Here is a 24,945-nt window from a genome sequence, read left to right on the forward strand (position 1 = left end):
TACAACACATGGGTGCAGGTGGCTAACAACTAGCCACCCAGTATACCAGTGCACAAGATCCCCTAATACAACAAAGGGGGCTTACAACCAGCTGTCCATTATACTAGAGACAGGACCCCCTAATACAACACAGGGGGCTAACCCATTATACCCGCACAAGGATTCCCTTAATACAGCACATGGGTACAGGTGGCTAACAACCAGCTGCCCATTATACAAGAGCAGAGGGCCCCCCTAATACAGCACATGGGTACAGGGGGCTAACAACGAGCCGCTAAATAAACCGGCAATACAGCACATGGGTACAAGGGGCTAACATTTAATATCTTTCTTTCTACCTTTCTCTCTTTGTAAGGAAGAACTTTTTCGTAAGAACTGGTGATTTTTTCGGAAATCTGTTTGATAATGGCGACCGCCCACACTGGCTATAGAAAGTTGTGTGAAGCCTCTGCCCCGAGGTTGTAGTGGCAGCGGGTGGTCAGGGCGGTGGAGAGGACGGAGCGGGCAGGCGGAGGTGAGGGGTAGGGTGAGCACTTCAGGCCCTGGCACTGCATCATCTCCTCATGTCTCATTAGGAGGTGTCAGCAGCTGCCCTTTACCGTCCAGGAGGAGCCGCTGATCACGCTGATCACCGCAGGTGCTGACCTTTACACCATATTATTGCTACAAAGAGGAATCAAAAAATAACAAGGAGCCATTCCTAGGAGCCGCGTATAACATGTGCTGCGGACTTCAGGAGCTGTTAACACTTACAAGGAGCCCTGTGCAGCCGGGGTGTATCCTCTGATAGGGAATATGGTAGATAGATAGATAGATAGATAGATAGATAGATAGATAGATAGGAGATAGATAGATAGGAGATAGATAGATAGATAGATAGATAGATAGGAGATAGATAGATAGGAGATAGATAGATAGATAGGAGATAGATAGATAGATAGATAGATAGATAGATAGATAGATAGATAGGAGATAGATAGATAGATAGATAGATAGATAGATAGATAATAGATAGATAGGAGATAGATAGATAGATAGATAGATAGATAGATAGATAGATAGATAGATAGATAGATAGATAGGGAGATAGATAGGAGATAGATAGATAGATAGATAGATAGGAGATAGATAGATAGATAGATAGATAATAGATAGATAGGAGATAGATAGATAGGAGATAGATAGGAGATAGATAGGAGATAGATAGGAGATAGATAGATAGATAGATAATAGATAGATAGATAGGAGATAGATAGATAGATAGATAGATAGATAGATAGATAGATAGGTAATGGACACCGCTTTATTGGGTCTATTGAAAGGATTCTTTCATTAGACCCAATAAAGCGGTGTCCATTACTTATCAGACCTTGTTTCCAGTGTATTCCTATATATTACCATGGACGTTCCTCATGTTAGATTTTAAGATGTTGTTATGTTTTCAAAGACAGATACCGATAGATAGAAAGATGGGAGATAGAGCGAGTTTTATCCAGCATGCCTGAAGCTTCTACATCATTCCTAGTAGATTCTGAGAGAATACAACAGAGAAGATAGAGACACCAAAGCCTGTGAGGAGAAGTTGTACAGGGACCCCACAGCACATCGAGGACCCTTCAGGACTCCGGGCCTAGAGACATTGTGGCTGCCAAGCTGCAGCTTTTCCAATGACCTGCACCCCGCTGTGGGCACTGCAGCTCACTGTATAACCTCAGGAAACCAACCAACCTAGCGAAACCCGTCTATAGATAGACAGATACCAATAAAATATCTATATTAGCACCTGACCTTTAAACTTGTGAAAAACGGCCCACAGCTCGGCGATATCGGTAGCGAAGGTGATGTCGGTGTCCAGGACGATGACCCGCTCCAGGCTGGCCGGGAGGGTCTTGGTCAGCACCAGCTTCATCAGCCCATATATTCCTGAGTAATGCTTGTTCGGAATCCACGAAACTTCCGACTGCGGAGACAAAGAATAAAAGCATAAAACATCAATAACACAAGATGTCTTAAAGAAGGAGGAAGCCCCCCCCCCCCCCATCCTCCAGGTGCTCCCCCCTCTCAGGTCCCTAATCAGACAAGGTGACTATAATACTACTACTCACAGAGGGGTTGGGGGTGGTTTTGTGGTGTCTGACCGGTCACCTGTAAAGATGTTCCTGGTGACGCCACTTCTATGGTGGTTGGAGTATAGCTCAGCCGGTGATAGTTCTGTTGTGACGCCAGTGCTAACTCAGCACACAGGTGTGATGGAATACCTGCTTTGTGTAGTGGCTGGCTCTACTGATTCCCAATGGTCAGTGACCTGCCGCGTTGTAGTGGGTCCCTTGGGTGCTTATCACGGTGGTCCGGAGTGGAGATATGACCCACCCACACTGTTGGTACTGCCACCCACAGAAAGGGGTAAATGACCCAAGGGCGGTGTAGCCTGTGTATGTGGGTGCTGGTACAAATAGCACTGAGTCACAAGGCCCAGTCTTGGTTACCTGAGTTGAGCAAAGTGTCCGAGCGTGTCCCGGTGTCACCTGCGCTGCGAGATAGAGTACGTAGGCCTTGACTATGGCTGCTTTGCTCTATCCAGATCAGTTCCTTAATCTAGGATACTGTCCAGCACTGTGTAGATATGTTTACGGCGTGGGTTGAGGTGTTCTCTGATTTGTCCTCCCTTTAGTGTTTAGCACTGCATCTTGAGTATAAGTGTCGTCTTAAGAAGGAAGTCTCTGTGTTCTTCATACGTGTGTCCTAACACCACAGCTGGTCTGTCCCGGTTAGAGAACCTGGCAGAGCCAGGCTCCTGACTAAGTTTAGCAGGAATGCTTGATCTGTGTGTCTTGCTCCACTAAGAATCAGAAAAGAACTGACTAAGGTGCACCTACACCTCCTCTCCCCATGTGACTACTTCCTACAGGGTGTATGCAACAGCTCCTGTGAGTGGTGGAGAAAATAGTATATAGAAGAAAAGAGGGTAGATATAGGTAGAAAAAGAACAGCATCTCTCATTGGTGTACAGAATCACAAAATACAATAGTAACCCTTAGCCTACTACAGCTGTGCAACATACATAGACATATACAGTGACATCTTGTGGTAAAACCTGAGAATGCACCTTCATTACCACTTTGCTTTACAGTACAGGGCTTTTACGACAGGTGCCCAAACTAGAAACACCCGTAATGGGACACCACAGTTATATACTAGGATTCCTGCTGTATACTATACTTTTTTACACTTAGTAAATAACCCCCCATCCCCCAAGTCCTCCCCCCTCTCAGGTCCCTAATCAGACAAGTTGAGTATAATAATACTATTCACATGGGGTTTTGAGGTGGTTTTATACTAGGACTGCTGCCGTATACTATACTTTTTTACACTTAGTAAATAACCCCCCGCGTTCCATCTAATATGTGCATTCATCTCAAAACGGCCGAGAAAATCATTCAGGAGCCAGCCGAGAGTAAATAATCAAGATCAAGGGCCGGTTACAGCACAAGTAGCAGTATCATAAATATATATTGCAGTCACATCAGGCGAAACATTATCATATTATCCCCTCGACAGCGCCCGCCGCCGCTGAAAAGAGCAAACAGCCTGCCGCCAGGGAGGGGAAGGTAGCGCCGTATGAATAGCTTACGGCCTCCATATTTGTCTGGGGGTATGGCTAAGTCTATCCTCTGGGGGGGGGTCTATATCATCACAGGCGGCAGGTGGCAGTGCAATGGGTGACGCGGGCTCGCTCGGGTGACTACCATCCTGGTATTAGGGCCAGAGATTTGATTTAGGTCAGAGCTTTGCAATTCGATTCTATGGAGGTTAAATACTGTGCGGAGGAGAAAACGGGCCGCCACCACATATCCTGTACTGTAAGGAGCCGCCACCACATATCCTGTACTGTAAGGAGCCGCCACCACATATCCTGTACTGTAAGGAGCCGCTGCCACATATCCTGTACTGTAAGGAGCCGCCACCACATATCCTGTACTGTAAGGAGCCGCCACCACATATCCTGTACTGTAAGGAGCCGCAACCACATATCCTGTACTGTAAGGAGCCGCCACCACATATCCTGTACTGTAAGGAGCCACCGCCACATATCCTGTACTGTAAGGAGCCACCGCCACATATCCTGTACTGTAAGGAGCCGCCGCCACATATCCTGTACTGTAAGGAGCCGCCACCACATATCCTGTACTGTAAGGAGCCGCCACATATCCTGTACTGTAAGGAGCCGCCGCCGCATATCCTGTACTGTAAGGAGCCGCCACCACATATCATGTACTGTAAGGAGCCGCCACCACATATCCTGTACTGTAAGGAGCCGCCACCACATATCCTGTACTGTAAGGAGCCGCCACCACATATCCTGTACTGTAAGGAGCCGCCACATATCCTGTACTGTAAGGAGCCGCCATCACATATCCCATACTGTAAGGAGCCGCCACCACATATCCTGTACTGTAAGGAGCCGCCACATATCCTGTACTGTAAGGAGCCGCCATCACATATCTCATACTGTAAGGAGCCGCCACCACATATCCTGTACTGTAAGGAGCCGCCGCCACCACATATCCTGTACTGTAAGGAGCCGCCACATATCCTGTACTGTAAGGAGCCGCCATCACATATCCCATACTGTAAGGAGCCGCCACCACATATCCTGTACTGTAAGGAGCCGCCACCACATATCCTGTACTGTAAGGAGCCGCCACCACATATCCTGTACTGTAAGGAGCCGCCACCACATATCCCATACTGTAAGGAGCCGCCACCACATATCCTGTACTGTAAGGAGCCGCCACATATCCTGTACTGTAAGGAGCCGCCATCACATATCCCATACTGTAAGGAGCCGCCACCACATATCCTGTACTGTAAGGAGCCGCCACCACATATCCTGTACTGTAAGGAGCCGCCACCACATATCCTGTACTGTAAGGAGCCGCCACCACATATCCTGTACTGTAAGGAGCCGCCACCACATATCCTGTACTGTAAGGAGCCGCCACCACATATCCTGTACTGTAAGGAGCCACCGCCACATATCCTGTACTGTAAGGAGCCACCGCCACATATCCTGTACTGTAAGGAGCCGCAGCCACCTATTTCCCACCCTAAGTTGGTTCTCTCTATGAAATAGATGCCAACCACAGCTGGCCCTCGCCCCCCCCCCCCCCGCCAGCACCTATAGAAGCTCTGGCGCCCTCTATGGCTCGCCGCCTGCCATGCAGCTGATGTATTATGCAGGAGGCAGCTAAAAGCTCTTTAACAATGATCTATCACTACAGTAAAGTGTTGCAGTCTTCTTGGCAAAGCTTCCGTACCCCAAGCAGGAGCTTAATTGGTTTGCGCATAGCGCCTACGGATAAGAGTCTAAAAGCTGGCGCCAGGGTGCCCTGATATAGTTCTGTAGCCATACACAACTTCAGGGGGGATTCATTGGCTCGGTAAGATTCTTATGCAGAACATGTTACGACAAGGTAACGCTTTGTCATTGGAGGCTGTGAGATCCATGGAAGCTTCCCGTCGAGCCCCGGCTGGATAACACGGCGGCAGTCCCCGGCACATGATTTGTGTTCCAAGCGCATTAATTGCTAAAGGAGGCCGCGAAGCATCGAGCCAGGAGAGAGAGAGAGCGGATGTGCAGGCAGCGCTTGTAACAACCGTGCCCCGAACGCCGTGACTACACGCCAGCAGCACTGAACCCTGTCACTGAGAGAGGCGCCACCGTTTACGGCCGGGCCTTCAGCAGGGTGCTTGCGTTTTATAACCTGTAGTTAGGAAGCCATAAAGCGCTCCTGCAATTGCCACTGTTACGTTTAATTGTATATTTAGCTGAGCTGTCGCTGTATCTTACATATTCAATCTGTCAAGCGGAGCTTTCAGCAGGCGAGGCCGCTCCATGCTGTTCCCATGAATGGCCACCAGGAAGCAGTGCGAGTAACATCAGCAATGTGTGTTCTCTGCAGATGTATAATCTGTCTGTATAGAGAGGGATATACACCTGTATACCTTTATACCAATAGTGTCGCAATGGCATATGTTACTGCCCCCACCATAGCTGTAGTATCCCCACCACTGTGCTTCTATAGGCTATATTGCCCCCACAATAAAGTAGTTGTACCCCTACTGTGCTTTAGTGAGTGCTCTCACATACCATAGGTGTAGCATCCCCACAGGGAGGAGAAGAAAAGGCAGGGCTACAAGGGGAGCATAACAAAGGGTGGTAACACCCCTCTCCCTGTGCCTCGCCGCTCCAGGACCCCCGCTGGGCTCTGAGATCTCTGGCGCTGCAGACGTCACGGCCTGGCCGCTCCCATCACTGATTGGCTGAGCAGGCTGTCCATCAGCCGGGAAGGGCAACTCGAGGGAAAATGCCTTCCGGCAGGGGTCCTGTTACCCTCCTCTTTTTTGTTTTAATCTTCTCTCTCTTTTTTCAAGTGTAATAATGCGTGTATTATTGTAAATCCTGTCTGTTTGTGTATGGTACCAGATATGTGACAACAATGTTAATTTTATTTTCATTTGATTGGTTAGTTTGGCATTTACCCTCTAAGCCCAAGGGAAGGGCAATCCCTTCAGCCATGGTTTCCTAGTGGTTTCCTCCACAGAGGGTTTTTCCTCTCCTGGGTGCTGGAGGATGACTCTTTATAAATCGAGGTTTAGCTTTGTTTTGCACTACTTTCGTAGTTTTTGCCTGGACTTGTAGTTTTAAGTTATATGTTCATGGGATTAAATTAAGTTTGCAAAAATGCGTAAAAGATTTAAAAAAAAAATAATAATATATTGTATATTTTATTAACTGTTTTGGTTTGGTGGTTCAGGAGTCAGGTGGAAAATGCAGGCAAGTTATATTGGACTCATTTTAATCCATAGAGGATGTTAAACCCCATAGTGGTAAGCAGGCTGAGCCTTGGAAGTGGCAAGTGTCATAATGGTAATGTCCTCCAGGGGGCAGGCATGGTGGTTAAGCACAGGAGTATGGATCTTCAGTAGGGTCATTGGGGCCCTTAAAGTGGAATGGCAGCCAGAACATGTCACCCCCTGTATTGCTGTCTGGCCAGGTGCTGTATGTCACAGAGCTGGGGATCTCACAGTATCCATGAATCCCAGTGACCTAGCACTTCACCTACCTTTTGTGATTGTCTGATTTAAATAAATCTGTGGCCATCTTAACACCAAAAAGGGTGTTTTGTGCCTTTAATTCATAGTACTTACAGAGTCTCATATTTCCTGCATGGTAGCTACAGAGTGCCATAGTACCTTCACAGTAATTAAGTCCCACACTACCGCTACAGAAGTTTTACTTCTTTCATATTAGGCAAAACTACTATATTCTATGAGTCACGCCCTCTGGTGGTACTGAAGAATCTGCCCAGAGATAGAAACCCGCCAGCTTGGATTTTGGCTTTTTCAGTCCAATCAACCACTGTGCCCCCCAATATCTCCCATAAACATTGATTACTCCTCCATCATCTCCCAGACCTCCATCACCGGCTGGTCTGACTGCGGAGGTTAATGTAGCGGTGTAGGGACGGCCACCCTGATTACACGAGCAGCGGAGTGTCCGACCCACCGCTAACAATGAGGGGCGCCACACGTCTCCGCTCTAATCAGGATAAATAGAACGTTGCACAAGAACAGTGACGGCTAATTTGCTTATGCAAATGAGACTAATAAGCCGAGAGAATTCAGGTGAGCGATGAAGGTTCTCAGGACTGAGCCTGCTGGACGTCAGAAGAGGCTGAGACAGTCACCTTCACAGGAGAGCGGAGTGCAAAGCCTCGTACAACTCACAGGTATCATCCCTGGTTATTAGCACCGGCCCATGCCTGGTAATCTCTGGTCTTAACCACCAGCCGAGGAGATAATCCCCGGATACAAACCTGATACTCACCAGAGAGGACTCTTTGTAGTTCAAGACATCCCCAGCTGCTCCCTACTAAGCTGCCTTAACCCCATAAGCAGCTGAAGACCTCTTCACTTATATCTACCTGCAGACTCCATCATGGATCCAAGGATTTACTACTGAACACCAGTCACTGTGTATATATATTATATACTAATCCTGCACTGATCCTTATACATCCTGCATTATACTCCAGAGCTACACTCACTATTCTGCTGGTGGGGTCACTGTGTATGTACGTAACCTTACTTATCCTGTACTGATCCTGAGTTGCATCCAGTATTATACTCCAGAGCTGCACTCACTATTCTGCTGGTGGGGTCACTGTGTACATGTGGTGTGTGCTCGAGCGGTCACTTGCTAGATGGTAACATGTGACGCCATTTCTGTGGTGGTCGGTCGGAATATAGCTTCGCCAGATGGTATACTGTTGTGACGCCAGTGCCGGTTGGGCACACAGGTATGGTGGCACAACTGCTTTTAGTTTAAGGAGGCTGGCTATACCCTTTCCCCTGTGGTCGGTGACCTGCCGGGCTGTGAGGGGGTCCCTTGGGTAACTACCACGGTGGTCCGGAGTGGAGTTGTGACCCACCCGGACTATTGGTACCGCCATCCACAGAAAGGGGAGATGACCCAAGGATGTGGTATCTACTGTGTAGGTGCTTAAACAAGAATCACTGAGTCCCATTACCATAAATAAATCTTCTTTACTGAGATTACTTGGTACAATGATTTATAGCGGACTGTAGACTAGACAAGACAAGAACTGTACTGAGGACCTTCAGAGCTGAGGAGCAGCAAGTAGTTGAGAGGAGTTGGTGTTGAGAGGTTAGAACAACGGGGAGGCATTTGTACAGCAGGTTTAGAGGAGAGGAGGGTGTCGTGAGAGTCCCAACCCAGGGTAGAAGTGTGCTCTGCCGGAAATTTAGAAGAAGTAGCATACTGTAGACTTGAGAGTAGACTTTTACTTGTGCCCGTGTTTTGACTTCTTGTCTTTGCACTACCTATTGCCCACCAGTGTCTGGCGACCCGTCCTAGAGGGTGACACAAGCCCCAGACCCTGTTACCTGGGATCAGCAGAGTGGCCAAGGTTCCCTGGTGACACCGGCACTGCGAGACAGATTACGTAGGCTTCTTGCAACTTTGCTCTATCTGGATCAGTTCCTCTTGTTATCAGGATACTGTCCTGCTCTTTTAGACTGGTTCTCGGCGTGGGTTGGGGGTTCTCTGACTTGTCCTCTCTCTAGAGTAGCTTAACACTGCATATTGTGTGGAAGTGCTGCTTTGAAGAAACTGGTGACTAAGTCTCCCATATATGTCTGCTCTGCTCAACCACTAGACTAAGACTGCAGAGTGTAGCTCTGGAGAGGGGACCTGGCAAAGCCAGGGCCCAGATGGACAACGATAGGGAACAACTTGTCTTGCATCGGCTCTGCTCAAAAACATGGCTAAGACTGACTAATATGGGCGTGTGCTTCCTCTCCCTCTGTGACGACTTCCTACAGGTGATGCAAAAATCCCTGTAAGTGGTAGAGAAGAATAGCACAGAAGAAAGAAGCTCAGAGATAGGTAGAGAGAAGGGAAAGTCCTCATTGGTGTACAAATCACAATAAACAATAACCCTTTGGTTACCTACAGCTGTGCAAAACATAAGTACCTTTATATACAATAGTGACATCCTGTGGCAAAACTTGGGTACTGCTTCATCACCACAGTTTAAGAGTACAGATTTTTGCGAAGGTTGTAACCATAAGCAACACCCGTGGTGGGACACCACACATACATTACATTACTTATCCTGTACTGATCCTGAGTTGCATCCTGTAATATACTCCAGAACTGCACTCACTATTCTGCTGGTGGGCTCACTGTGCACATATATTACATTACATTCTGGATACTCCCTACTCGGGATGCCTACCTGCACAGAGAGGCCTAATTACTATATGTAGGCACAACCCACGGGGTGTGTGTGTGTGTGACTAATAAATGGTACACAGAAAGGCCTAGCATCTATAGGGAGACAGAGGAACATACTACTATCTGGTAGCATAGAGGAGGCCTAACTACTATAGGGGGAAGGGTGGGGGGGCTAACTACTCTACAAGAGCACAGCAAAAATCTATATTAAATGTAGGAACAGAGGAGCCTAACTGCTATATGGGAGCACAGAGAGACCTAACTTCTGTTTGGGAGATACAGAGAGGTCTAACTACTATATGAAAGCACAGAGAGGCCTAACTACTATATGGGAGCACAGAGAGGCCTAACTACTATATGGGAGCACAGAGAGGCCTAATCTCTCTTCCTGCCCCTGTGGGAACTATCGACATGGCATGTGTGTGTGTGTGATGGGGGTGGGGTTAGTTTTGAATAGCCCCAGGCCCATGGTACAGTTCATCTGCCGCTTTACAGGGAAAGATTAAAATAAAACAAAGAAGAAGCTGATTAATCAGCCCAGCAAAGGGATATTTGTTTTGCTTGCTGATACACTGTAACAAACCCTCAGCTGTGCGAGTAGGACTAGTAGAAGTCTGGTTGGTGACCTAATTATTGTTTCCATTCACTGACAGCAACCAGAGACCCACTGGGCCTGGCAGTGCGGTAAAAGAGGGGTAAACAGCGCCCGGAATAGCAGAGCTGGGAAGGCGGGAAGAGCTTTTCATGGCTGACGGCTCTCAATTTGTCTTTATGACTACACCTTAATGCTTTAATTAAATTAGGGAGAGAACGCGCATTATTTATGGCCTCTCTGCAGCGGGCGCTAAACAAGTGCTGAGAATTATGGGTAAACATGGCCGATGATTGGATCTAACGGCTACGAAGGGTAATTTCTCAAGGTAACCATAAACAGGCCAATATTCAGGCCCTATTATACTAGTAGGCTCTTATTTAAAGGAACACTCCAGGCAAAACTATGACACTGTGCTGAGCATAGTACGGGGTCTTAGGGGGTGTGTGACACAGGGATTCAGAAATAACAAAAATAATCAAGCCTTTAAATCCTATTTTAGGCATACAATAATGGAGGCCATTTCTAAAACAGTGTAGAAGAACTACTGACCAATCAGAGCAAAGCTTTCACTTCTCATTTTGTTCTTGGAAAACGAAGGCTGATCTCTGGTTGCCATGTATTAGATATGTGTATTCAGATGCTGCACAGCTGAAGTGTGTAAAAGGTTATTGTTTTATTTGTGTGTCACGTGAATCTGCAAACCAATGGGAATCTTCCTTCTTCTCTCCTATCACCTCTCTTTACTTCTTCTATTGCACTCTTCACCCACTCACAGAGCACTTTAGATACGCTGAGCAAGGAAGTCATGAGGGAGACAGTAAGAGTAGTTCAGTCTTAGTCAGAACCCCGTATGGGTAGGAAGCAAGACAGGACACAGCTAACAGTTTTCTTCTTAGTGACGCTACACAACACTGTGCAGTGTTAAACCCTTTCGAGAGAGGACAAGTCAGAGACAACCTCAACGCAGGCCGTGGACTAGGAGAGTCAAAGAGCAGGACAGTATCCACAGACAGCAGTAAGCTAGGAACTGATTCGGATAGAGCAAAGTTGCTAGGAGCCTAGGAACTCTATCTCGCAGCGCACGGAACCCTCAGCATTCCGCTCATCCCAGGTAACAAGGTCTGGGCCTTGTGTCACCCACTAGGACGGGTCCCCCAAATCTAGTGCTTCTTTGTACCCTTCAACACGCTACTCAGTCAGCACGACTGTACTCACTCTTTTCCTGTCGCAGATCTGGTTATTGTGCTATCGAGTGTCTTATCAAGGGAACTATCAAATGTAACTTATCTTGTCAAAGTAAAGCTGTATGTCTTGCTGCACATAAGTACCTTTCAAGTAAAACCAAGATTATTTATGAGGAAGAGACTCTGTGATTCTTCACCCCACACTGACACAGCACACACTACAGCCTTGGGACATTTCCCCTTTCTGTGGGTGGCAGTTGCAATAGTCCAAGAGGGTCACTACACCACTCCGGCCATCCGTGACTACACTAACCCAAGGGACTCGGTAGCAGCCCGAGAGGACACTGACCACAGGGGAAAAGAGTACTCTGGCCTCCTAAAACAAAAGCAGGTTTGCCACCATACCTGTGTGCCCAACCGGCACTGGCGTCATGAAGTAACATCTTAAGGTCCGGATGTATCTCGGCCAACCACCACCGGAGTGGCGTCACACACTACCATCTAGCAGGTGACCATCCGATCCTCCGATACAACATCACCGGGGATCAAAAGCAGAGACACCACATATCAGTTTCACCTTTAAGTTTTTAGGCCATCGTGGTTGTCACCCAGCTTTTTTCTGTTCTGTACCCAGACAGTAGGTAGTGTTACGCAGATTTCCATTCAGTCGTCCCCTGTGTGTGTGTCAGTCTTCACTGCAGCTCTGGATTCTGTTTGCGTGTTCAGGATATCAGGGTTACAGATCTCACGTCACATTTTCCCGCAGTGGATGGAACGGCTGATGGTAGGACGGAATGTTCTGTCAGCCGTAACCTTAAGATCCGTCCTTCAGATCCGCGGCGCAAACACTTCAGATTTAAAGGGTACTAAAAGTGCACCTGCTCTGGCTACATCTGGCCTCTTTCTGTCACCGCCTGTATACCTAGCTGATGGCACCGTGCCCTGTGCACTCAGCACGCTTGTGGGATCTAAAATCCGGTGCCATGATAGGCATGAATTCCTATAATTAGGTGGCGAGCGTTCCCAGCCTTGTTGTCATCCCGCCGCACACGGCAATCAGCAGTACAGGCGGGCGGTGGGCACTGTTGCCTTCTCGACAGATTTTGGCTGTAATCTTTGTGCTTTGGAGCTGGCACTGATGCCATCTGCATTTCACTTGGTTCATCCACATAATGTAAAATGATCCGGTGCCATTTATTCAGATGGCGCTGATTACCTTCTCTATAGGAGCCGAGAAGCGGCGTGCTGGGCCGCAGAAGCTTGGCACGGCTCTGTGGAAGTGGATGGCACTGGTGAAGAAAGTGTTTACCCAATGCACATTAGTATATTGTAACACTGTAAGATGGTTGCTTAAAGGGGGTGGACATTCCCTTTTTTCCTGTAAGATCTTTAGATCACAGGTTGCGATCGGCAGTGCGGGAACCTGGCAGCAAGCGTTTCATTCTTTTACAGCCCGCCTGTGTATGTTACAGTGGTAGGAGGGTGGTTGTTTTCTAGAAGTTGGTATTGGTTGTACAATGTGGTAGAAGAGGTTGTGTCATGGTGCCCAATGGATGGTTGTGTTCCAGTTGTATATGGTGGATGGCAGTGTTATAATGGTAGATGACTGGATGTTTTTAAGTAGGTTGGGGGGGGGGGGGGGTTCAATTGGTGGGGATGTAAAAGAGGTAAAAGGGTTGTTGAGGGGGTTGTTTTTTAGTAGTTGTAAGAGGAGAGGTGGTAGAGACGGGTTGTGTCATGAAGCCCGGAGGATGGTTGTGTTCTCGTTGGTGGCAGGTGTCTGTGTTGTTTTATGGTGATTGGGGAGAGGTCAGTAGGTTATGCCGATAGGAAGGTGGTTGTTTTCTAGTAGTTGTGGTGGGTAGATGTAGGATGTGGTAGAGGAGGTTGTGTCATGGCGCCCGGGGATGTTTGTGTTCCAGTTCTATGGCGGATGACAGTAGAAGATGGGTTGTTTTTAGTAGTTGACCCCTCTGTATTAGAGAGGCAGGTGTATAACAGGAATTGTTAGGGGTTTTTTTCTAGTAGTTGCGGGTGTTGTATGACGTGGTAGATAAGGTACTGTGTATAGTGGTAACACGGGGTTGAGTTACTGAAGGTGGGTAGTTGTGTGATGGTGGTTTAGGGTGGGTGTCTTCTAGGAGTTGTGGGTGTTGTACAACCATATAGCAGATGTCGATGTGGTTTTAAAGTGGTCAGTGAGGGCTTGGTTACATTGGTGAGAGTGCCTGGGGTGGTTGTTTTTTGGCAGTTGTAGTTGTGCGGTTGTGACATGGTGTGTTATAGATGTGAAAAAGACGGGTTATTTTCTAGTTGCGAGGGAGGAGGGTCTTTAAAGGATTGTATGTTACAGTGGTAAGAGGGTGGATTAGGGTTGCTAGTAGTTGTAGATAAATGATAGAGGGGTCGTGTTATGGTGCGTGTCTGATGCATGGTTATCTTACAGCCATATGGTGGATACCCGGGTTGTTTTACAGGATAAATCAACCGTCTCTTCCCGTTATGGTAGTTGGGGGATAGTAGAGAGACTGTGTTATTAGGGGAACGGTCTATTATATTCATGTCGAGGGGTGATATAGCCAGATAACCACATAGAGTCACCCAAACATATACAGTAACTGGTCCTATCCCTAATGCTGCTATGACATGGTTAATGCCGTCCCTTCCTCTTACACGTCCTCGTCTGTATCTATGTGGTGGTCAGCAAAACGTTCTGAGTGGAGTCTATAAACAAGTGGCGGTGATTAGAAGTGAACGGGAACATAGAGACACAACGGGGAGAGACGGCTGATTCATCCCTCTCATCTCAAGAGGTGACTCAGATGGCGGCTATGTAACCCCTATGAGAAGCGGCAGCGCCATCACCCCAGACCCGCTGTACAATCGATGCTAATCTGGTCTCCCTTTTTCTGTTCATCTCTCACATGCGTAATAGACTGTGTATCATAGTCAATAGATTTTTTTTTTAAAATTGACGTCAGAATTTAAAGGCGTCGCCACCATCTATATCGGAGATGTGAAGGGCATGTCCTCTCCTTCGTCTTACGGCCTTCACTGTGGGCCTGGTATAATATGCCTAAACCAGGGAGATCTGGATGAGCAGTTTTATATCTCTGCCTTTTTGTCATCCCTTTCTGCAGCAGGCATCTCCACTGAAACCAAGATGGCAGCCCTGTTGGTGGTCAAGATTATAGTCGGTGGTCAAGAGATGCAAAACCCATACTAGGGCTCCTATTTCTAATCATGGTGGCTAAGGAGCTAGGGGGGTAACTGAGGAGCTATGCCCTCCTTGATAGTGTTGGGCGTAGATGCCAAACTGTTCCGGTTCGGCAATTTTCTCAGAACTTTGCCGAACCCCAACAGTTTGGCATCTATACTCAACACTACTCCTTGAGCCCTGTGAGCCTGTCTACCCCAACCTCATCTGGATCAGGTATCTAGAAGTTCACAGTAGCTCAACAGGCCTTGGCATCTGCCCAGTTTTTTCCGCTTCCGGCGCCATCTCCAGACATCTCATTTAGGAGGGAACATTATCCCGTCCCCTCAGTCTACACAACGATTTCCATTCCTTGCTTCATTTGAAGAGTGTCGTCCGTGCTCGTACCCGGAGGGCTGAACATTTATTGTGATTGTGCTTTGGGAGTTGTTAAGTTTTATTTCTTACCTTCAATTCGTCGGCGTCATAAAAATCCACACGCACCGCAGGAACCATCCAGGTCTCGAAAAGCGTGGCCAGGATCTGCTTGGCGATGGAGTCTGCGATGAGGTGGAAGTGTAGAGGGTTTCTCCTGCGGAGGACAAGAAGGACACATCAACCTATATCTCGGGTGAGGCTTACTGACCTCTAAACTCTACCACCATCCACCCCAGCCTGGACTATTGAAGCTCCATCAATTCAATGAGATTTCTACAAATATTTTTGTTTTTAATTATGGGTATATCCGTAACCAGACGTGAACGAACACTTCAAAAGTTCTTCAGGTTTGCCGATCTTTGAAGCAAAGTTCGGGGTTCATCCAAACAGAACCCTAAACAAACCGCAGTAAAACAGCTAAAGGATTGCAGGCGCTCATCTATACTAAACCAGTGTCCTTCAATGGTCTCCATTGCCGCCTCCAGCCCACTCAGCCAATAACTGAGATGGGACAGCACCACAGCCAGTGATTGGGAGTCTTGGGAGTGACAGCCTGCTCAGCCAATCACTGGTCACTGTGCTGACCTGTCTCAGTCAGTGACTGGCTGAGCGGGATGGAGGTGGCTGGAGACACTGGAGACCCATTGGAAGACATTGGGAAGCATGCACAAGTGAGCATACCCCTTTTTTGTGTATTAAATTGTGTGACCGCCATCTTTACGAAGTCATTACAAACTTTGCAAAAAGCTCAGTTTGGAACCGAACTGAACTTTTTGCAAAGTTGGTACCAAATCATAAAATTACATAGTTACATAGTTAATACGGTTGAAAAAAGACAAATGTCCATCAAGTTCTCTCATCTCTCCCAATAATAATAATAATATTTATTTATATAGCGCCAACACATTCCGCAGCACCTCCCATAATCCTTTAAGGAACCCAAAAAGAGATCTTTATTAAGAATAAAGAATAAACGAATAATTAATCCAGGTCATTCTCTGCTCAAATCAAAAGTGATCGACCTCAAGAGGATCTTACAGCAGGTGCTAAACTATTCTGCAGCACCACCGCAGGCGAATCTGGGTATTACATGCTTTGAAATCAACAGGCTGTCTATATAATATCCAAACAAATGAGGTCCTCCTGCTCCAGCTAATAAAACAAGATCCTGAACTACCGCCGCCCACCCTTATTACTTTTCTTATGTTCTATAAGACAACATTCAATCCTCTCTTATCTGCTAACTGTATTCCAGACTGTTGGGCATACATAGATTGGCGCAAACCCTGAGCGTCGAGAAGCAGAAGCCAAGCTCATCATTGTTTATCTTCTTCTCAGCTCCTCCGCCGTCTTGCCCGTCCTCCACCCCGAGTCTATTGACGGCGGCGCGAGATTTGACATCAGCTTTACTACAAAGAGCAACCATTTAGTAGATGAATACGAGTGAGATCTCTTTCTCGCCCCCCCCCCCCCCTCTCGTTCTCCTTTCAGACTAATGGATACGTGTCACCCCTGGCGCACTCCAGAGAACAAATCCTTTCATTTGATATTCAAATGATATCCATTAAAATCTAATTCCATCTCCGGGGAATTAGTGGAGCGGTCCGTTAACAAAGGAACGACCTGCGAGCTGTAAGTTATGGGCGCCGGGAGGATACGTGACATTGTTGCAGTATGTAGCGATCAGTTTTGTCAAGTTTCTTAATGCAATTATGTACTTAATCAGCTATTTACATAATTGTGTTAGAGGAGCTGTAACCGGAGTCACAGTGTGTATATTTCAAGGGAAACAGACACATGTTGTGAATCTAATGGGAACATTCAGGTATTAGCACAAAGACGGCGCCATCAATGCGCTCGTCGGATGTTGTATTCAAAGCGTATTAAAGCGCCAGGCACCGTACTGAACTCTGCCCTCAAAATTCCAAAGGGGATTGACAGGTCCCTTAAAGGGCATGTCCATCCATCTTAAATTTATGCCCAGACACAATCAACATCCATAAATAGATGTAACGCCAGGGGCAAGTGGGATAAAAAAAATCACCCCAAAGTTTTTTTTGTGGTTCTAAAATTCATTATTATGACACATAGTGAGGAGGAGCCAAATTTAAACTTGTACTGTACTGGGTGGGGCCTACTTTAAAAGGGATACATCCTAAACTCCGCCCACTTCCATAAAAGGAAAGGAGAGGTTTACACTGTAGATAATCCACAGGGAACTATTATATACTCGTCAACGCTCCCAGGAAGCTCACTACACAAGCTCCGCCCCTTTGTCTAGTTCACAGTAAAGGCAAGACCAAACCTATTTTTATTCTGTAAACAGCTAAAAAAGAGGATTAAAAATTAATTTTACAGCTCAAGAAGAGACAAAAAAAACAAAAAACTGTTAACACAACCATATTCTGGTTCCCTAGGCAGAACCGCTGAACGCACAGTTAAAACACTATTTTTTGGCTGTTTACTGATGAGAAAAGATAACTTTTTGGAAGTTTTGTTCACGCTTTTGTTGTTTTTTGTTCTAAAAAAAAAGTTGCTCAAAACAGACCCAATGGCAAAAAAAACAGCTGAAAATACAGACCAAGAAAGTGAGTGTGCACAAAGCCTTAGAGCACATTGTGCTGAATATGTTTTGCACACTGAGCATCAGTACTGGTGTATATACTGTACACTGCTGTGCAGCTCCGCGTGGGCGGGGCCATAGTGTGACTGACACCTCTGCTCTAAGATCCTTTACTGTAGAAGTCCAAGTTATTAATGAAGAAAATGGGGCAATGAGTAGGAGGCCTCTAGTTTATATACTGACTAACCTCTTTAAGACCCTTCAAGACTGGTTCACTCGAGTGGGGGACCCAGGATATAGGTTCCTGGTTCCTCATAGGAGATGCCAGGCTTTAGTATTAGCCAATGGCCTTATTGTGGCCCAGGTTCTACTGCTGCCTCATTTAAATGAGGGTCCAGATCAGATCCAACCGATCATACACTTATCACTTCTGGATAGGGACAATACCTTTAAGGAGAGTTGGTTCCCTTTCCTGACAAGGATATGGACTATGTTAGCAGTTGGTGACTTACGCAGCTGGATGCACAGCCATGGGTAGTTGGGCATGTGTGAAAGGTGGTGAAGGAGCTGTAGAGTAGCATCCATAATAAGTCACAGATGCCACTCCATGAGTAGGGTTTAGATGGTGAAAGCTACAGCTGGTTCTGAGAGTGGCACAGCAGGACAGGTGAGAGCCGGTAGTCACTGTTGTGCATTCATGATGGAATTCCCCATTTTTCTGCTTCCAGGGGTGGAACCAACAGCGACCAGACATTTATCCTATGATAACTTTTTTAGACTGAGCAGTTTCCCTTCCTGATAAGGACTGTGTTAGCCACCTGGTGTCTTAAGACCATAATCTTAAAGGAGAACTGCATCAAAAAATATTTTTCTTTCACATCACCTGGTGTCAGAAAGTTATATAGACTTGTAATTTACTTCTATTTAAAAAAAAAAATCTCCAGTCTTCCAGTACTTATCAGCTGCTGTATGTCCTGCAGGAAGTGATGTATTCTCTCCAGTCTGACACAGTGCTCTATGCTGCCACCTCTGTCCATGTCAGGAACTGTCCAGAGCAGGAGAGGTTTTCTATGAGGATTTGTTATAGTTCTGGACAGTTCTTGACATGGACAGAGGTGGCAGCAGACTGAAAAGAAAGAATACACCACTTCCTGCAGCACATACAGCAGCTGATAAGTACTGGAATAATGGAAGCAAATTACAAATCTACATATGTTTATGAAACAGTTGATTTGAAAGAAAAAGAGTAACCCTTTAAAGACTGCGGTTGGGGAGGTTTTCCTGGAGGCACACTGTGGCATAGCAGGACAGGAGAGAGCCGACCGTCACTACTCTAAAAGAACGCTCAGAATGTCACTAGGATTTAGAAATCTGCCTGGACAATCCCTTTAAGCCTTAGAGCCCTATTCCACCGGACGATTATCGTTCAGATTATCTTTAAATCGTTCGAATCTAAATGATAATCGTTCGGTTGAATAGCAGTTAACGATCAAACGAGAAATCATTGATCGTTTAATAAGACCTGGACCTATTTTTATCGTTGTTCGTTCGCAAATCGTTCGCATTGAATAAGAAGTCGTTAGCAGTAGTGAAGAACGCAATAGCGACGACAAGACGACCGCAAGAACGATCATAAGTAGCGATTATCTTTCCATGTAAATGGGTGAACGATTTCAGGTCTCTCGTAATAGTGGTCGTTTGGATCGTTTATCGTTAACGATTATGCGAACGATAATCGTCCGGTGGAATAGGGCCCTTATACACCACACCCTGCAGCACCCCCCACTGCATCTTCTCAGGTTACCATGGCTCCGGGGCTTCTACACTTCCGGATCACATTGGGCTTCCTCCCGATTTCCCTGCGGCCACTATTGAAGTGTCAGAGGAGTTCTCCTGTAAAGGAAGCCTCCGCTTTGTATTCCGCACCAGTCGAGGCAGCGTCTTTTAGACAAAGCGGTCGCCTCAGCAGTGTCATGATTAGGTCTTCCGAGCTTTAACATATTTATTACAGATCCGTGTTAAAGAGCCCGACGTCAGCAAAAAAAAAAAAAAAAAGTCAAAGGCATCGAGAATCCAAGGACGGCCGCCATCGCTGGAATCAGGTGAACCAGATTAGAGGCCGCCCTCGGGATTAATCATTGCTGATTAGCGTCAGGCTGCCGAACCCTCGGGGTAAGTCACATCCCGCCGTCCGGGGGGCCAAATCATGGGATATTATTACTATGCAGTCGCCATGGTAAATGTGGCCGTGATGAGGATCAGACTGTAATCAGATTTCTATATACTCATATAGAGGGCCGCTACCCCAACCAGACCATAGAACAGGGGAAGGGAACCTTGGCTTAGCCGAAGGCTGTCCAGGCATGATGGGAGTTGTAGTTCTGCCACAGCTGGAGAGCCAAGGTGCTACCATGGTGGAGATTTATCAAACATGGTGTAAAGTGAAACTGGCTCAGTTGCCCCTAGCAACCAATCAGATTCCACCTTTCATTTTCCAAAGAGTCTGTGAGGAATGAAAGGTGGAATCTGATTGGTTGCTAGGGGCAACTGGGCCAGTTTTACTTTACACCATGTCTGATAAATCTCCCCCTATGGGGGGATTTATTGTAAAGTAGGCCTGGCCCATTTGCCCCTAGCAACCAATCAGATTTCACCTTTCATTTCCCAAAGAGTCTGTGAGGAATGAAAGGTGGAACCTGATTGGTTGCTAGGGGCAACTGAGCCAGTTTCACTTTACACCATGTTTGATAAATCTCGCCCTGTGTCTCACCTGCTTAATATGGCTGATAATAGAGAGCACTAGACTGCAGTCAGTGGTACGGCACATAGAGTTGTTATAGGAGTATAACATGGACAACATGTAACTAAACTGCTTAAAGGGGTACTCCGCTCAAACATAACTTTTGATATGTTGCTGCCCATGGTGAGACTTACAATTCCTTCCATATTTGTTATTATCTATTCAGTTTCCTTCCCTCAGTTCTGAGCTGCTGCTTTCTGTTGAAGACACAAAAATCTGTGTGTGTGTGTCTCCCCCCTCCTCCCCCCCCGCTCCCTTCTGCAACGCCTCAAGTAAACAAGTCTCTGGCTGGCTGTATCTGCAACTCTTTAGTAACTTTGTAATGCTTGGAGGGTCTAGTTGCTGATGAACTCACTGGGGGTCATTTATGAAATGTCCGCCCGAGGCGTACGCCAGGGAGAAGCTGCAGATTCGCCCCTTCTCCCTGGCGTACGCCTGCCGTATATCTGATGGGGGGGCTGGGGGAGCTTGGGGGGTGTGACAAGGCGGGGAGGAGGTGTGGACTCCTCTCGCGCCTCATTCATTAGGATTTACACCTGCTCACAGGTGTAAATCATGATCCAAATCTACACCTGATGGAAGCAGGTGTAGATTTAGTACTCCGGGCGCAGGTTCGGGAGCCCGGCCGGCCGGATTCACTAAGAGGCGTGCGCCTCTCAGTGAATCCTGCTGGGGAAAAGAGGACGGGGCCTAATATAAGACCAGCGTACTTCATAAATCCCCCCACTGTGCTTAATTCTCCCAGCATTACAAAGAAGCTACAATGTTGCAGATAAAGCCTGCCAGGAACTTGTTTACATTAGCCGTCTCAAAAAGGAGGGGGGAGACAGAGAGAAAAGCTCACACACAGATTTTTGTATCTTCAGCAGAAAGCAGCAGCTGAGAACCGGGGGAAGGAGACTGAATAGATAATAACAAGTATGGAAGGAATTGTTAGTCTCACCATGGGCTGCAACACATCAAAAGTTTTGTTTGAGTGGGATACCCCTTTGGCATCTGTAGAATCTGTTTAAAAATAATGATGTCATCAAGCTTCTCATGACATCACTCTTAGGATTCCTACCAGTTTGTACAACAGGTCCTTGATCAAATACAATCTAATAAAGAGAAGATAGAACCTTATGTTGGTGTCTATAACATATGAAAATGATGGCGCCATCTGTATAATAACTCCTGATGTCATCACAAGTTCCTGATGACATCACCTTTGGGAACTACCCCGATATATTCTATTCTACAGAAACAGTGTCCCAATTTTGTCATGGTGCTCCAGCAAGTCTCTTTGTTTACCAGGCACAGCGCCATTCTTTTGGTAGTGGCTGCATCTGGTATTACAGCTTATTTCTATTTAAAGGGCAGTTTATTTTTTTTACAGCCATATCAACTGGTGCTAGAAAGTTATATGGATTTGTAATCTACTTCTATTTAAAAATCTCCACTCTTCCAGTACTTATCAGCTGCTGTATGTCCTGCAGGAAGTGGTGTATTCTCTCCAGTATGACACAGCGCTCTCTTCTGCCACCTCTGTCCATGTCAGGAACTGTCCAGAGCAGGAGGGGTTTTCTATGGGGATTTGCTACTACTCTGGACAGTTCCTGACATGGACAGAGGTGGCAGCAGACTGGAAAGAATTGTTTTATTGTAAAAATTGAAAAATGTTTAATAAAAACTATCTGATTAAAAATAAAACTTAGTGACACCAGTTGATTTGAAATTTTTTTTTTTGCCGAAGCTCCGCTTTAAGTGAGTGACAGTGATCTTCAATACCAGGCGTAGCCACTACTATATGTATGGCGCTGTTCCTCAATCAGCTGATCGGTAGGATGACCACCAATATAATTTTGTAGTCCCCTTTACGGCAGGCTGCACATTTAGGTTGATATCCCCCATAGACGGGGAGAGGGCTTTTTCCCATAATTCACAGTAAATACGCCGCAATATGAAAAAACTAAAAGGTAAATGCCAGTTCCATTAGATTCTCCACAAATGACAAATCTCTTGTGCTTGTTCCGGGCGGCTTTACAATCCCGGCTCGGAAAATAAAACGAGAAGGGGCATAAAATGTAACATTTATCTCCCATTGTAAAGATAAGCGTCTGCAACGCACAGGAGAGAATGCAGAGGGAGCGATCCCGGAGCGAGCGGGAGGCGGGGGATGGGAAGGTGGCGGCTACCCCCCCCCCCCCCACACACGTGGAGAACGCTAAAAGGATTACAATAAAAATACCATTTAAGCCGAGTAAAGAAATTGCTTCCAAGTCATTTCCTTCTTTATTAACTTTAATGTTCTCCCCTTCTCCTCAGCCGGAGTTCACCGTCCCCTCCCCCACTCCCCCCGCCGTCTCACGCTCCCCCGGCGCTGCCATCTTTACATTGCACGCTTGTGCATCCAGAAAAAGTATTCTTGTAAATTGACAAATATGGAGTGGAGCGAAACCATTAGAGTGATTAAAGATAGCGGCTGGTAGGATCCCGCAGAGACGGAGGGGTCGTGATCGGGGCCTCCATCATGGATCAATAGTAATGGGATAGAGGAGGGAGAGGGGGGAGAGAAATGGAGAATGAATGGAGAGATGGAGAATGAAGGAGAATGAGAGAGAGAGAGAGAGAGAGAGAATGAGGGAGAATGAGAGAGAGAGAGAGAGAGAGAGAGAGAGAGAGAGGGAGAGGTGGAGAATGAGAGAGAGAGAGAGAGAGAGAGAGAGAGAGAGAGAGATGGAGAAAGAGGGAGAGAGGTGGAGAATAAGGGAGAGATGGAGAATGAGGGAGAGATGGAGAGAGAGATGGAAAAAGGAGAGAGATGGAGAATGAGGGAGAGATGGAGAATGAATGGAGAGATAGAGAGAGAGATGGAGAATGAGGGAGAGATGGAGAATAAATGGAGAGATGGAGAATGAAGGAGAGATGGAGAGATAGAAAGAGATGGAGAATGAATGGAGAGATGGAGAGATAGAAAGAGATGGAGAAAGAGGGAGAGATGGAGAATGAATGGAAAGATGGAGAGATAAAAAGAGATGGAGAATGAATGGAGAGATGGAGAAAGAGGGAGAGATGGAGAATGAATGGAGAGATGGAGAGAAAGATGGAAAATGAATGGATATATCAATAAAGAAAGAATATTAGAAACAAGTACAGGGAGAGTGATTGAGAGAGTCATAGCACTATGGAGAGTGATGGAGAGAGTCATAGCGCTATGTAGAGTGATAGAGAGCGCTAAGGAGAGTGATGGAGAGAGTGATAGCGCTATGGAGAAAGAGTGATAGAGAACGCTATGGAGAGTGATGGAGAGAGTGATAGGTCTATGGAGGGAGAGTAATTGAGAGCGCTATGGAGAGTGATGGAGAAGTGATAAAGAGCACTATGGAGAGAGAGTGATAGAGAGCGCAATGGAGAGTGTTGGGGAGTGCTATGGACAGCTAAGTAAAGAGAGTGATGGAGAGCGCTATTAAGAGAGAGAGATAACACTATGTAGAGTGATGGAGAGCGCTATGGACAGTGATCGAGAGAGTGATGGAGAGCACTATGGAGAGTGATGGAGAGCGCTATGGACAGTGATGGAGAGAATGATGGAAAGCGCTATGGAGAGCGATGGAGAGAGTGATGGAGAGAGTGATGGAGAGCGCTATGGAGAGTGATGGAGAGAGTGATGGAGAGAGTGATGGAGAGCGCTACGGAGAGTGATGGAGAGCGCTACGGAGAGTGATGGAGAGCGCTACGGAGAGTGATGGAGAGCGCTACGGAGAGTGATAGAGAGCGCTATGGAGAGTGATGGAGAGAGCGATGGAGAGTGATAGAGAGTGCTATGGAGAGTGATAGAGAGCGCTATGGAGAGAGAGTGATGGAGAGTGAGATGGAGAGTGATAGAAAGCGCTATGGAGACTGATGGAGAGCGCTATGGAGAGTTATGGAGAGGCTATGGAGAGTGATTGCGGGAGTGATGGAGAGCGATAGAGATCGCTATGGAGAGTGATGGAGAAGTGATGAAGAGCGCTATGGAGAGAGAGTGATGGAGAGTGCGATGGAGAGTGATTGAGATCGCTATGGAGAGCAGGGGCGGGCTGGGCCGGGGGGCAGGGGGGCATGTGCCCCCCGGGCCGGTCTTACTCAACATCAGTGGGCCGTGTGTTCCGGACACAGGTTAGGGGCTGCAGCGGCCGCCTACCCTGTGTGCGGAGGAGAATGGAGTCCGCCTCTGCTCCCCCCCCCCCCCCCCGGCCGCAGGTTAAAGGACCCAGGGCCGCAGCGGCCGGCCGTTCACCTAGCAACAGGCCGGAGGAGGATGTCTGGCTCTGTTCCCGCCCCCAGCCTCCTTCCAGCGCCTGCAGCCGCACTACCCAGCCAGCGTC

The 24,945-nt window shown here is 47.0% G+C and overlaps 1 protein-coding gene across 4 annotated transcripts in view; it reads right to left on the reverse strand.

Moving 5' to 3' along the window:
* Nucleotides 1-24,945, reverse strand: part of LARGE1 (LARGE xylosyl- and glucuronyltransferase 1) — a 259,607-nt gene that overhangs the window by 84,116 nt on the left and 150,546 nt on the right. For 3 of the 4 annotated variants that reach the window (XM_069966505.1, XM_069966524.1, XM_069966514.1), the window contains 2 exons: nucleotides 15,267-15,390; nucleotides 1,789-1,960 (listed from right to left, as the gene is read on the reverse strand). In XM_069966505.1, coding sequence (XP_069822606.1) covers nucleotides 1,789-1,960; nucleotides 15,267-15,390 — 296 coding nt within the window. Of the gene's footprint in view, nucleotides 1-1,788; nucleotides 1,961-15,266; nucleotides 15,391-20,135; nucleotides 20,220-24,945 lie in introns of those variants that run through there. The other variant, XM_069966533.1, reaches the window with a different exon arrangement.

This window comes from Dendropsophus ebraccatus, chromosome 1, assembly GCF_027789765.1.
Source record: "Dendropsophus ebraccatus isolate aDenEbr1 chromosome 1, aDenEbr1.pat, whole genome shotgun sequence".
NCBI lineage: Eukaryota > Metazoa > Chordata > Amphibia > Anura > Hylidae > Dendropsophus > Dendropsophus ebraccatus.